Source organism: Rhinichthys klamathensis, unplaced genomic scaffold (genome assembly GCF_029890125.1).
Source record: "Rhinichthys klamathensis goyatoka isolate OS25496 unplaced genomic scaffold, OSU_Roscu_1.1 h1tg000090l_1, whole genome shotgun sequence".
Classification (NCBI taxonomy): domain Eukaryota; kingdom Metazoa; phylum Chordata; class Actinopteri; order Cypriniformes; family Leuciscidae; genus Rhinichthys; species Rhinichthys klamathensis.
Genome location: NW_026606629.1, coordinates 6,774,800 through 6,789,823, shown reverse-complemented (window position 1 = coordinate 6,789,823; position 15,024 = coordinate 6,774,800). Strand labels below are relative to the sequence as shown.

The 15,024-nt window shown below is 37.6% G+C and overlaps 2 protein-coding genes and 1 non-coding gene across 8 annotated transcripts in view; 1 reads left to right on the top strand and 2 right to left on the bottom strand.

Annotated features, from left to right (window-relative positions):
* The window catches only part of lrch1 (leucine-rich repeats and calponin homology (CH) domain containing 1), a 74,304-nt gene extending 71,014 nt beyond the window's left edge, over positions 1–3,290 (bottom strand). The window contains exon 1 of one of the 5 annotated variants that reach the window (XM_056252016.1): positions 2,967–3,290. In XM_056252016.1, coding sequence (XP_056107991.1) covers positions 2,967–3,195 — 229 coding nt within the window. In that variant the 5' untranslated portion in view covers positions 3,196–3,290. The remainder of the gene's footprint in view (positions 1–2,966) is intronic. The other 4 variants (XM_056252018.1, XM_056252017.1, XM_056252019.1 and 1 more) reach the window with 4 other exon arrangements.
* A 1,032-nt stretch (positions 3,291–4,322) lies between these two features.
* rubcnl (rubicon like autophagy enhancer) lies at positions 4,323–11,094 on the top strand. 2 transcript variants are annotated; one of them, XR_008807188.1, is made up of 12 exons: positions 4,323–4,395; positions 4,921–5,547; positions 6,888–7,056; positions 7,928–7,982; positions 8,073–8,205; positions 8,409–8,533; positions 9,475–9,539; positions 9,630–9,868; positions 10,000–10,061; positions 10,226–10,379; positions 10,582–10,697; positions 10,889–11,094. XR_008807188.1 is itself a non-coding variant. In XM_056252015.1 (12 exons), exons 1-12 carry the CDS (start codon positions 4,393–4,395, stop codon positions 10,990–10,992), a joined length of 1,827 nt encoding a protein of 608 aa, XP_056107990.1. In that variant the 5' UTR covers positions 4,323–4,392; the 3' UTR covers positions 10,993–11,094. The 2 variants fall into 2 exon arrangements, 1 of the variants encoding a protein (XP_056107990.1); XM_056252015.1 differs by having other exon boundaries at positions 10,607–10,697.
* Positions 11,095–11,839: 745 nt separating this feature from the next.
* Positions 11,840–11,949, bottom strand: trnal-caa (transfer RNA leucine (anticodon CAA)). Its single transcript has 2 exons — positions 11,912–11,949; positions 11,840–11,885 (listed from the first exon to the last, which is right to left on the bottom strand). It is a non-coding gene; the product is annotated as a tRNA-Leu (tRNA).
* Positions 11,950–15,024: the final 3,075 nt, after the last annotated feature.

Sequence of the window (15,024 nt, the reverse complement as noted above, 5' to 3'; positions counted from 1 at the left end):
TAGTTCAAGACCGCAAAAAAAGTATGTTCTATATAGTATGAATGTGTGTAGTATGAATGCAATCTGGATATACTACATTCGCCATGTTGTCATTATCATGTAACCTACCAGCGTCAGTTGCATCGCTTCACTGCCATTCACAAATCCTCTCCCGTGGCCTCATGGTATAGTACAGTGTCCATCATATGCACACTTCAGAATCTCGCCAGAACAAGAAGGTCATTCGGGTACTTTTTGCCTCTTTTATGAGTACTGTAAATTTGGACATAGCCTAGTAGGAAAGTATGCGATTTCAGATGCAGCCATTGTGTTAATGAGACTCAAAGCGGCTCTTAAAGACAGCCGAACTGGCAATTAATGTGGTAAAGTCCTTATTGAAACTCTACATTTATTTAGACTATTATTGTGGTCCTTTTTCTATGACCAGATAAAAATCATGCCCAGTAGTAAATAAATAAATAAAGATATGTTTTTGCAATTGTTATTTGAGGGGAAACCCTGTGATGATGCTTAAAGTTGCAATGAAACGGAGGTAGTGATAGATCTTTTCTTCCATATTGTGATATACACTCACCGGCCACTTTATTAGGTACACCTGTCCAACTGCTCGTTAACACTTAATTTCTAAGCAGCCAATCACATGGCGGCAACTCAGTGCATTTAGGCATGTAGACATGGTCAAGACAATCTCCTGCAGTTCAAACCGAGCATCAGTATGGGGAAGAAAGTTGATTTGAGTGACTTTGAACGTGGCATGATTGTTGGTGCCAGAAGGGCTGGTCTGAGTATTTCAGAAACTGCTAATCTACTGGGATTTTCACGCACAACCATCTCTAGGGTTTACAGAGAATGGTCCGAAAAAGAAAAAACATCCAGTGAGCGGCAGTTCTGTGGGCGGAAATGCCTTGTTGATGCCAGAGGTCAGAGGAGAATGGCCAGACTGGTTCGAGCTGATAGAAGGGCAACAGTGACTGAAATAACCACTCGTTACAACCGAGGTATGCAGCAAAGCATTTGTGAAGCCACAACACGCACAACCTTGAGGCGGATGGGCTACAACAGCAGAAGACTCCACCGGGTACCACTCATCTCCACTACAAATAGGAAAAAGAGGCTACAATTTGCAAGAGCTCACCAAAATTGAACAGTTGAAGACTGGAAAAATGTTGCCTGGTCTGATGAGTCTCGATTTCTGTTGAGACATTCAGATGTTAGAGTCAGAATTTGGCGTAAACAGAATGAGAACATGCAACCATCATGCCTTGTTACCACTGTGCAGGCTGGTGGTGGTGGTGTAATGGTGTGGGGGATGTTTTCCTAGCACACTTTAGGCCCCTTAGTGCCAATTGGGCATCGTTTAAATGCCACGGCCTACCTGAGCATTGTTTCTGACCATGTCCATCCCTTTATGGCCACCATGTACCCATCCTCTGATGGCTACTTCCACCATGTCACAAAGCTCTAATCATTTCAAATTGGTTTCTTGAACATGACAATGAGTTCACTGTACTAAAATGGCCTCCACAGTCACCAGATCTCAACCCAATAGAGCATCTTTGGGATGTGGTGGAACGGGAGATTCGCATCATGGATGTGCAGCCGACAAATCTGCGGCAACTGTGTGATGCCATCATGTCAATATGGACCAAACTCCCTGAGGAATGCTTCCAGCACCTTGTTGAATCTATGCCACGAAGAATTGAGGCAGTTCTGAAGGCAAAAGGGGGTCCAACCCGTTACTAGCATGGGGTACCTAATAAAGTGGCCGGTGAGTGTACATGCAAGTGTAACGGACATGTAGGGTGGAGACTTGGTTCTATATGCATCAGTTGTTGATTGGATTGTAAAATGTGTGTTGCATTTAAAAACGGAGGATTTGATTGGATCATTGAATCGTTGTCATTTACTATTGCTGGGATCTCATGGGAGTGACAGATTGTCCCGCCCTCACGCAGGGCATGAATAATAAAAATAATAATGATGTGCACAGAGAAATATCTTTTACAGAATACTGCAATAGTCAATACAAATAAATAGATTTTGATTTCGTGGTGACTTTAACAAATTGGTTAAGTGAAATATTCACCACATTCTCATTCGCCACACAAAGAAACAAAATGATGTACCGTACTACAGAAATACCTGAGTGAATCATTTTGCTTAAGAGATTCAAAAGATTCGACTCAATGAGATCCCTACGTCATAGGCCTCGCAGAGATGCATCATCATAACAAGCAGTAGACATAAAAGCATCAAATCAAAGCATTCTTTTTTTTTTTAATTCAGGACATTTTTATAGGAAGCTCAAGTGTCTCCTCACGAGTGTGTCCTCAATGACAACTTCAATGGGTTGAAAGTTAATTATTTACGCTATACAATCAATAGTAAACAAAAGAGCCTCCTTCAGATCCAATGACCATCAGCCTTCAGAGTTCTGGTTTCAAAACATAACCCACCAATGCATTCATTTTGGCATTGGTGTGTACTTATCTCCAAACATGGAAATGAAATCTTTAATCATAAGTGTAAGGGGATTTCCATAATCAGTATGTGGACAAGCTGGTCATAGTAGGAAGTATAATATGGTCAGTCCCGCGCGACAATAACAACATCCTCTACTTTCATCCCACACACCCTCAAAGCTATTTTCTGGGCGTTTGTAATGCATCTGGAGATTCTGGACACAACTGAAGTGGCCCGCATCTTTATCCCGGCCCAGGACACTGTCCTGTCCGCAACAACATACTCTGCATGCTATATGCATGCTGATGGAGACGTTTCATCTGCTTTCTGTTGAGTAATATATGTATAATAAAGTTTCTAACAGCCAACACATAATGGGTCAAAATGCGACAAGACATTTTGAGCAACATTCCCGTTTGAAACTATATTCTCAAGAGCATCTGACTGAGCAGGCGCGGGCGCACCGCGTGCTAAACACAAATAAAGCATCACTTCGACTTTACCTGCTTCAACCGTATCCGTTAGGTCGTAATTTGTTGCTGTCCGAGGGAATTCTTTCAGTTTTCTTGAGCTGAGGTTCATAAATCCAGAGTTCGCCGCATCCTCCAGAGCTCTCTCCAAGCCCCGGCTGAGAGGCAGGTTCGTGTTGGAGCCCTGTCCGCTCAGGTTCGTCTGTAATGCGGCAGAAGTCAGGTGGGAATGAGGACGGGGCTCCGGTCCCAGCGTCGCCATATTCGCCCCGTCGGGAAAAAAAGCTCGTCGAAAGGCTCTGCGATCGCTATATCCTAAAGAAAATGTGCTGGTCTCAACATGCAGTGGGTGAATTTCCTCCTAGTGCGTTATCTGACTGTCCAAAACGCGTCTGCGCAGTTTGTTTATGGAACTGAGCTCGTGCCAATAACGTGTTTACTGGCCTTTACTATAGCGCCATCTGCTGTACATTCACAAATAGCGATGGTTAGTACTTTACTAGATGGAGATTCTTATTAAACCTCTTAACCTTTTGAAATTCATGATTTTTAAACACTATGAAATATTATTAAATACACAATAAATGCATGCTCTCTATTGGCTAGGCCTATATATTTTTTAAATATAGGCTACTGTAACTCATAATTAGAAAAAAACAATTAGTGGACAGTAAAATGAGAGTGTTATATTATAATATGCACTGTTATATTGTAATATTAGACATTATAATATTATTTTAGTATGCAGGACACACTATATCAATAATTATTTTTAGATGCTTCAGATTACAAAATGGTCATAAATGGTAGGCTACTCATAGAAATAAACAGGTTAACATTTTTATGAGTAGATTTAAGGAGAACATTCTGAAAGTGTTTGTTCAAGTGAGTCTGTATAATGAACTCCAAAAATATGTAATTTATAATAATTTATTTTTAATGTGAAAAATATACAATATGCCTGACTTCATGCAAGTGTACTAAGATTTATGACTGACTTTACAAGAACACATATAAAGGACATTTTAGGTAACACTTTATTTTAGTGTCCTTGTTACACATCTTACATGTACAATAGTTACTATAGTCATAACTATACATTATGCATAATTACATGCAACTAACCCTAAACCAAACCTAATCCTAACCCCTAACCCTAAAGTACTTAATTAATATTACTCAGTACTTAAAAATATAATTACACTGTAAAATAAAGTGTAACCAAATTATTATTTTTAAAAAACAAGCAAAACATTAGACACAAAACATATTAAGAACATTTAAACAATCATATTATAGTTTTCCCTTATTAGATTAATCAAGCTGTTCTGCTTCTCTAAGGAAATAGTACACTGGGTTATAATGTATTTACAGACTGAGGAAGTGAAACTGCTTGAGACGAATCAGATCATATCATAAACGAAAGCAACAACTTTTCTCCTATTTTCACGAACAAAATATGGTGAGTTTTATTGTTTTTTATCTCTTTGCTAGATCACATATCACATAGGACTGTTTACTCTAAGCTGTCGTTCAGAATCATTGAGAAACATGCTTGCTCCAATACAGCTTAAAGACAAACTGGTGCAGTTATGATAGTTCAGCCAAAATTTGAAATGAGTGTAATTTACCAACATTCATGTCATTCCAAACCTGTATGACTTTCTTTCTTCTGAGGAAAACAAGAAGATATTTATATATATACATATATATTTCTGTCCATACAATGAAAGTCAATGGGGTCCAGTGCTGTTTCAGACCACATTGACTTTCACTATGGACAAAAACAGTTCAAATATTTTTCAGAATATCCCTAAGGTTGGGAACAACATGAGGGTGTGTAAATGATGATACAACATTGAGTGAGTCATAATTTCTCTTAGCACAGTACTTAGACGGAATAATGTTAAAAAATAAAACTAGGCCATTTAATCAAAAATATTTTCCCTGTATCCCTGATAGTGTCATGTCCTCTCTCTTCCTCCAGGCAAATGCTGGTAGCAGCAGTAGCAGTATGGTCAGAGAGCTGCACTTTGTTAACTGGTTAGTGAATTCTGATTTAAATGAGAATCCCTCTGACAACACTGATGAGGATGATATCGATGAAAGTGGACTGAAGATGTGCGATGAATTGGATTCAGACCTGCACGACCCTGAGGAACAGTACCATCTACCCCGGAGCAGCCCTGTCATATCCCGCAAGAGACATAACACAGAGACAGAAAAACCATCTGATCTGTCTTTGACACCTCCAATATGGGAACTATCCATCTCTCCAATGACGAAATCCAACGATTCAAGTGCACATAGATTCAGTCGTGTAGAGAAAGAGAGAGACCTTGATCACAATGATTCACCCAAGGGCTCTTCAGGACAGACACAGTTCCTCGCAGGTAATCATGGCCGAGGAATTTCACGTGTCTCTCAGGACACTCAGCTTCACAGCCAGTCTTTAGTGTCTGGACGGTTACATGAGGGTTTCCGGTCAAAGACTAAAAGAAGAGCCTGCTCTGACATCCCACTAGCATCTAGGCAGAGGAGCTCAGACCAAGCTAAGAAATGTGGATCATGTGTTGATGTACACGCCACTGAAGACATCTACAGTCTGGACAAGGTAAAATGGTAAATGGTAAATGGACTGCATTTATATAGCGCTTTCACAGACCCAATGGCCACCAGAGCGTTTTACATATTGCCTCACATTCACCCATTCACTCACTTATTCATACACCGACGGCATAAGGTAGGTATGCTGTAAAAAATGATTAAGGGGCTTGGGGAATGGGCCAATTTAAATGGGACCATGCCCCCTTTTTTACAAGATAGCTAATATAAGTCTCTATATGTCTGTAAAGTTTCATCTCAAAATACCTCACAAATCATTTATGACACCATAGTGTAAATGTCCATTTTTGAGTGGAAGGAAAAATATACTGTTTTTGTGCATGTATCTTTAAATGCTGCTCCCCACCCTGCTTTCCAGAAGATGGCGGAGCCTGTACAGCTCATGCCTTGGAGACTCGCTGCCAAAAACTAAAACATGTGTTTGGTTTTGATTATTATCATCTCTATCGCTCACGTGACATTGCAGTTCTTTATCATCACGAAAGTTTATTATCTGCCTGCGTTTCAAAGCCTTATCAGTTTAAAATACTGATAATTGGTTTTCTGAGCGCACACATCCGAAGCACGCGCACAGAAAGCTGTTAAACTAAGTTCTCTTTCACGTCTTATTGCGCTTAAAATGTCAAATACACACAAGGTTATGTCAAAAACACACAAAGTCCACATAAACACAGTCAGTTATGTCTGTGAACGTAGACGAAAGTGAAGAAATCACATGTGTATATTAGATCTGTGTATTATAGTGACAGCAGCGTAACATACAGTAGCCTACCTACTTCTATGCTGTTAAACAACAAAACAAAAACAGAAAATTACTCACTGTTCTTGATTTAATTAACTTTAGTAACTTATAATACATTTCTTACTTGAATGCTGCTTTAATGCTCTGGCGATGAGATAAACATGGCAGACTGTGTGTACAGCTCACTGAGGGCGGGGTCTATGCTAATAGAGTTAAGTCCGTCAGCAATAGTGGGCGGGGCCTAAGCATTCAGAATCTGCAAACGCTTATTCTGAGACACTGCTTTTGATTTATGGGGATACAAATTGTGTGGGTGGATTTTTTCCATTATAGGGTGGTTGTGTACACACACTGCTGACACACATTTATGTTCAAACACCATGTAAAAGTGAATTTTGCATAATAGGTCATCAATAGTGCATCATTTTTGCAAGCCATTTTTAAGACTATACTGTTCATTTACTTAGTAATGATAAAAATGTTTTATTGGTAACATAATCATTTAAAGTCATTCAAAAACTTTCTGAGCATTTGCATCTTCAGAGCCTATAGCATAAAGTATGTATTTTATTGTTGTTTGTCTGCAGGAAAATGCTCATTTTGTAGTTGTGGATATGGTGCTGGAAGTTCTGGAGGCTGTGAAATGGGTTGTGTGTCTGCAGCAGTTAAAAAACACACATCCACATCAAGACAGATGTGAAACACACAATACTTCAAAAACAGACTCAATCTCTTCCTTTGACAGCGGGTTTGAGGGTAAGATCAGATTGTGTTGCAACAAAATCCTGTGTCATCCGCATGTGATGTGGTCCTGACAAAGATCAGATAATGCTGACCTGGTCTCTTTAAAACAGCTGGTCATCAGTACTGTATTCTGCAGGCTGTATTTTGCTGAAATAAGTATTTACTTCACCACAATTATAAGTACATTTTACAATAATGTTCAAACGTTAACATTAATGAATGCATTAGGTGTCATTTAACTAACAATGAAGAATATTTTCACAGCATTTATCAATGTAGTGACATTCTGTTTTATAGTTAAATAATGTTAACTGGTGCTATAGTCTCTCATCATAATACTCTCACTTGTTTCACAAAAAACCTGGTCTTTTGTCACCTCAGCAGACTCCATTTTAGTAGGTCTTTTACCATAAAACTAGTATTTTTAGTATTTAACAGCATAAGTATTTACTGCTGTTGCCCTGTTTGGCTGATTATTTACGTAGAACTATTTTTCTTAGCGAAAGCTTTAAGATAATACAAAGGTAAAATTATTAAATAATTTAAACTCAAATCAATATTTCATGTCATGTAAGCAGCCAATCATTATCGCAAAACTCAGTTTTAAAAAATGAATTAGTTTATGAAGAAAGGAACATTAATCAAGATTAATAAATGCTGTGCAAACATCGTTTTGTGTTATTTAATTGTAGCTATTACATAATGTTGAAATATAAACCCCTATTGTAAACCGCTAGCCAGTTACAAATAAATTGTTTCTATATAATCATAATGCAAAAGCATGTCACCCCACCATGCAGATTGTTTAATAGTTTTAAAAGAAAACAATTCCTATTCTGAAGCAAATTTAAAGAAAAATCTTGTCTATTTGTTTCTCTGTCAGATGACAGCGCCTCCCAACTGTCTTCAAACAGACACTCCCTGGCTTCATTTCAGAGGTATGCACTGAATTCTACATGCACAAGTTAATGCAATCATGTTTACATTTTTTTATGCACAAGTTCCAGACAGAATTGTTTTATTCCCAGTTGTCTCCAGAGCTATAGAATGCAGTGGTCTGCTGAAGATTTAGCCCACAATTTGGTGTCAGAGTTCAGGAAGCAGTGGTTCCCCTCTGAGCTACTGCAAAACCCTGTCAACCTCAACTCTGCTCTGCAGGAAGTGAGAATGGTTATGCATAAACAACACACATTCATGCACTGAGAACACACAGGTGCAGCCACACACACGCACGCGCACACACACACACACACACACACCTCTCTTTCTCTGCCACATATACTGTACACACATGTATAACTGTTTTAACGACATATATTTTTCACCAGAATTAATTGATCAATTCTAACTGTTTTTTTCTGCAGGTCGCTTTGGTAGAGGACAGGATCAGTCTAACTGAAGAGATCATGCAGAAGACCAGAATGAGAGGAACATTAACCTGGGCTCCACCCAGATTTCAAATCATCTTCTGTGTCCAGCCAACACACAGGTGAGCAAGACCACCATACACATTAACAGAGTTTATACATTCATGCAAGCTTGACTCTCTTCATAAGTGTTACTTTAAAAGAGTACTTATTACAGAAATAATATACTGCAAAAGAATATATTTAAGTGCAAACTGAATGTAACAATTTCAGACACTTAAACGGATTGTTCACCCAAAATTAAAATTCGGTCATCACGTGCATTTACTCATCCTCGAGTTGTTCCAAACCTGTATGAATTTCTATATTGTGCTGAACACAAAAGAAGATATTTAGAAGAATATGGGTATTCAAACAGTTGATAGGCCCCATTGACTTATGGAATAAAAAAATACTATGGAAGTATGGAGCCAATCAACTGTTTGGTTACCAAGATTCTTCAAAATATCTTCTTTTGTGTTCAGCAGAAAAAAAAGAAATTCGTACAGCTTTGGAACAACTTGAAGGTAAGTAAACGATGACAGAATTTTCATTTTTGGATGAACTATTCCTTTAACTGCAACACATATTTTGTAGTAAGACTCGGGTACATCTTTGTGTAGTTTCTACTTCTATTGTCTTCGAAGTATGATAGCATTTATGGTAAACTATTTATGTCATTTCTATTGAAACTTGATTGTCATGCATTTAAATATATTTGTAATTGAGGAAGTTAGTACATATAAAATACTGTAAATGTAATACTGAATAACACACATACAGTTACAATAAAATCAAGTACTTTACATGTGATTTAGTTATGTAAATTATTACAAAGTACACTTATTTAAAAGTGTGAAACAGTCATGAAAGTGTACTCTATTTTAGTAAGTGGTCTTTCACTATTATTATATTATAGTATGCAACTTAATAAAAATACACTTGTAAGATTTGAAGTAGTCTACAAGTGCACATATAGAATTAAGCGCATTTCTTTTTCACAAGGGTGTTCATATGTTTTCAGACGCAGTGATGTCATCACTTCCCAGTACTTCCTGTGCGCAGGTTGTGGTACTGAAGTCGAGCCCAGTGAGTAATGAAGCTGCTCTTAATATGATTCATGTGATCCAAAACGTTTAGTCCTGTGACATTAAACCTTGGAAATTTCTCTCTCCCAAGGGTATATGAAGAAATTGCGGTATTGTGACTACCTGGGAAGATACTTTTGTGATGGCTGCCACGGTGGTTTAGAATCAGTGATTCCAGGTCGGGTTCTGAATAACTGGGATTTTGCACGGTATCCGGTCTGCCATTTTTCCAGACAGTTACTGGACTCTATATGGCAGCAACCGCTTTTCAAACTTACAAGTGTGGCCAAAAACCTGTACAGCCAGGCCAAAGAGCTACAGCGTTTCAGAGTGAGTGTTTCATTCTGCCCTGTTTAGAGTATACAGTATGTATGTCTTTTGCTGGGGTAATATCAGGTCAATCAGGTTGCATGAACTGTTATCTCATGATAATATTAATTATGTTCTCTCGTTTACTTTAGGAACTACAGGAGCAACTAATATCCATCAAAAAGCTTCTGAGTACATGCAGACTATCAGCTGGGTGATTTGTCTCTTCTCTAGCACTCTTGTTTCAGTTTCAGTATAGAGAATTCATAATGGACATTCTTGGCAGTGCCATAAACAATCTGGATATGATGTTTCTTTAAGAAAGCTGGGTATGTAGTGAGTAGGTTTTTCTTTGTTGACACCTGTTTCTCTAACCAGAGTCCTTGACGAGTTTGAACAACTTCCTGCTCACCTGATGCAGGAACTCCACCTCTTTTCAATGGATGAACTCATCAGGGTGAAAAAGGGTCAGCTCTGTACCATTGCAAAAGCCTTGCTGCAGTCTGCAGTTGCTCACATAGACCTTTGTGAGGTTTGTCCAACTATTTTTTAGACGCCTACAAAGTCAATTCATGTAAATGAGTTCATGCGTGATTATAGGATTGTATGATCACAGTCATGGTCTTATAAACAATGTATCTGTGGAACAGTATAGAAAAAAAAAAGTTTTACAATGAACAATGTAGATCATTACACACTACTGTTATGTACTATCTTTGTATAAATCTCAACAGTCACCATCTCTCTTACAATCTTCAGCTGTGTCAGGCCAAAGGTTTTATCTGTGAGTTCTGTCATGGGAAAGAAGTGCTTTTCCCTTTTCAGAGAGACACCTGCACACGCTGCCAAGGTCAGACATCAACATACTAAAAGCATTTCCAACACTCTGTTTTCAAAATAACTCAAAACAATGTTTCTGTTCAACTTGGGTTAATATGCTTTAGCAGTCAGTGTAAGAAGAGAACTCAATAATACAAGCTGTATAAGGCCATTCCTGTATTTCATGAAATGACAGTTGCCTTGCCTTGGATTTCTTTTTAGATTGCAGAGCCTGTTTCCACATCTCATGTGTCCGTGATGAATCGTGTCCCAAATGTGCCAGACTCCAGAAACGAAAGAAAATCCAGGAAGAGATCAGTTTATGAAATCTACATGTCCCTTGCTGCATTTAAAGCTGCATGCAAACATTTTCCGGTCTTCAGACTTCTTGAACTGTTCAAAATGCCTACTTGAAAGACTACTGACATAATTGTTTAAATGGCTTTTTAATATCTGTGCTGTTGATGTTTTACATAGTATTTTTTACACATAGTGCATTACACAGAGACCACCTCTGATATGTTCATATTTTTTTTATGGTTACACAGAATCAGGATTAATTCATGTGTCAGAAAATGTGATCACTTGCATTTAAAAACACACAGTTGAAATTTGGACATTAAAATGAATCTGTGCACATTTATTTTTCTTCCCTGACATTCAAAATGTTTACACAACACCCCTTGAGTTGATAATTTAGTCAAATTTCAATCTACAATTGGGTATTATAGTACATTCTGTGGTGAAAATATATATATTTTTACATTTTTAAATAAAATTGCAGACTTGCAAATGCTGATTTGACACTGTTGTCTCCTTGGCAAACAAGCACACTAACTTTTTTATAAAGCTTTACTGGGGGCAAAGTAATTGCCAAAATTACAGCTCAACTGTGGGGCAGTCATCATTTTTTGAAAGACTGATATATATTGATATGTTCTTTTCACAAAATGTATTTAATGTGTAAATATTGAAATGGTTTAGGTTTATTTAAGTCATTGTCAGTTTTAAACATGTACTAATTCATATTATTAAGGCTAATATGAATTGAATTAATACTTTTCAGTTTAATATATGTTTAATATTTAAAGTCTGGATAAAGGGTAAAACAATCATCTATATACATTTATTGAGACAAACATCCTATTATTTTTAAATGAGATAGAAAAGTACTGTCAGAAGTGGGATTCGAACCCACGCCTCCATTCGGAGACCAGAAATCCCGCTTCACAGGAAGGACTGAACCTTGAGTCTGGCGCCTTAGACCGCTCGGCCATCCTGACATACGTCATTTCACTCACTGAAGCCTTTCTGACTTGTCACTACATTTATTCGTGTAACTCTAACATTAATAAAATCGGTACTGTTGATTAGTGTTTTTTCCCCCCATATCATACGAATTACTCTGATTGTTCAGAATATCAGATTTTTTAAATTTATTCTTTTACGACGCCTTCTCGTGCTCACATTAAAACTGCTACTTTATCAAGCGATATAAATCTCGGTTATAGTTGTTATTTCAAATGCTTTATCCTTTACGTATTCAGAAACAGACGTGCAGCGCTAACGTTAGCATTAGGCTACAGATACAGCGGTATGTGTGCGAAACCAAAGTCAAGTCTTTGGGAAATTTAGGCTAAAATAACTTAGCTCCCACAAACAGCTGACAAGTGACAACACACAGACAACATTAATTTTGTGTTCTTGGATTTCGTGTGGGTTTTCATTAATTCGCGTTTTTACTTCTTAGTTTGGGATTATAAACATTCTACAATTATTGATTTTTATACATAATTTAAAGACCATTAGCATTCTCAAGCAAGAGCATTTTCGTTCATATCAATGGCACTGATTTATGATTATAATAAATAATTCATCAAGAGAAATGTTAATTCACAAAATAAAAAACAACAACAAAACAGTGAGCATTTATAAAATATTATTATAATAACCCTTATTACAGTCTACAGTCTGATATTCTCTTAAATTTTACATTCGATCGCCCCCTGGTGGCTGGCTGCAGTATAGTATAAACACAATTTCTCACCAAACATGGGTTTTAGCCTATCTGGAATAATAAGCATTTGTGTCTAGACTCTACATATAAGTATTTGCTTCTTGAGGAATAGTTTTGTAATATAGTTTTTGTGAGAAAAAATTGAATCATGAAGGACTTACATGTTGATGACCTATTCTGAATTTCTCTCTATATAATACAATTCCAGTCACTCTTAAAGATTATGCTGCATGTAGTTGTGGATGCTGTCTAAAAATGCTTCTTAAAATGCCTGTCCTCAGCTCTCTCTGGATCCTGCTGATATGGTTTGTTGAATCTGTTTCTCTCTTTCCCCCCACATTAGGAATAATAATCTAGGTGTTTGGGCTTTGTTTCAAAGAAATATTCTCCAATTCTGCTATTATATAATTTTGGAATGGGTGTGTTGATGGTCTGTTGCGAAGTAAAATTTGGAAACTTTCTCATAAATATTTAATCACAAATAGAATCAAAGAAATTTATCTTAAACTCATTTATAAATACCTTGCAAATACTATCTTGTAAACAGATTTAATTGTGATATTGGTATATTTTTGGTTTAGATGCAGAAACATGTATTTGTTAAACATTTGATTTATTTTCGAGTTGTCCTCATTAGGGCCCGTGCACCGATGATGTGAGGACCCTATTGGAATTGCTCCGTTTATTCAGCTTGTTTTTGTGAATGGATCATTCAACTTTTTTTTCTTCCTACTGTATGATGTCTTATCATAAGGACTATTATTTAATTAATCTGCTACTTAGCTAAATTTAGACGTAGACTTAGAAGATTTCGAAGAAGACTTAGATTTGGAAGAAATAAGCCTTTGCTTTTAAAGACAGAAGTTCAACAACACCTAAAACAATACTGATTTTGTAGGAAACTCAAAAGGAGCCCATGAAGACTCTCCATATAGATTCTTTATTGAGAACGAGCTGTTGGTCGCTGACTCGCCGCAGTCATCAAGTCCAAATTGGACAGTTATTACTCCCTTCTCGTACTGTATTTAAATATGAAATAACATTTTTAATGTTGAGATTTTCTTAAACTTTCTTCAAGAGGCCCCAAGATGATTTGTTTGAATGAAATGGTGATGAAAAGAGCCATCTTCAAGGAAATCTGAAAAATGGGGTGTCTGTGCAGACCCTCTGCTGGATATAAGGCTGCCGAAATTTCCGATTTTCCTTCAAGTGCATTATGCATGTGTTTTTATTTGGCTTCGCTGAGATTGAAGTCAACATATTATTGTAACAACATATCACACTTTCTTACATTATAAATAATAAAAAATATATAAATAAATATAAATTGTTCATAGTATTATAGTCCATTAGTGATGCATTGTAGTTTATATTCATTTTAGGGGTGCTAAATGGAGACAAAGCACCTGGGTGACGACCTTAAACAAAGTATGCAAATAAAGTATACAGTTATAGCAAACCACCCCAGACTAGTATCACAAAAGGGGAGGTAGTGGAGTTGTATATGGCTTATCTATAGAATGGCAATACTTCACCAGCAGGGCTTTTAAAGTTTCTCGTCACAGGCAGGGCTTTCATTAGGGCAGTGCAATTGGTACTGGGCCCCGTGGTTTAGGAGGCCCTGTGATGAATGGACAGAGGGGGACCCCCCTCCCCAGAAAGCACTCGCAAACGGGCCGACTGGGACTTGCTTCCTCTACCTCGCACTGGGCCCCATTTTGCATGCTGCAGGATTTTGGGGAAATACTCCAATTCCTCCAATGCACCAGCTAAGGAGCACAGCCTTTTTATACCCCCCTCCCTCTCATGTACTCTTCCTCTGGAGAGATGCTCATCATGTACTGATGAAAGAGCAGCAGGGGTCTGATGTCAGAGCACTGTAATGTTGACTCTGATTGATGGCACTCAGCCGCAGTGAGGGGTTAATGAAACTGTGCGTCTCTCTTTCCTTTTGTCACCGTCATGTATATCCCTTCATTTCCAACATTTCATGCTTGTCATTAGTTTCTTTCATTTATCACTCTCTCCATCCTCTGGAGGGTTTCTGTACTCCCTGTCCTTCATGACTTAGCTACGTTTTTTTTTTTTTTTTTTTTTTTTGATTGAGTGACTGGGCATTTGCAATTGAGGGAGGACTAAATGAAGAAGAACCGGGACATCCTAGGCTACCATCCCGGTGTCAGTAAAATATGCCCGACTAAAGAAGGGCATGGCACTCTCCATTCTTATGACACAAGCTGTTTATATATTTATATATAAGCCTATAGGCAATTTCAAAGGAAAAACCTTTGGGTCTAAAATATATCAACATACTGTCATCAGCCCTTTTCTAATGAGACTG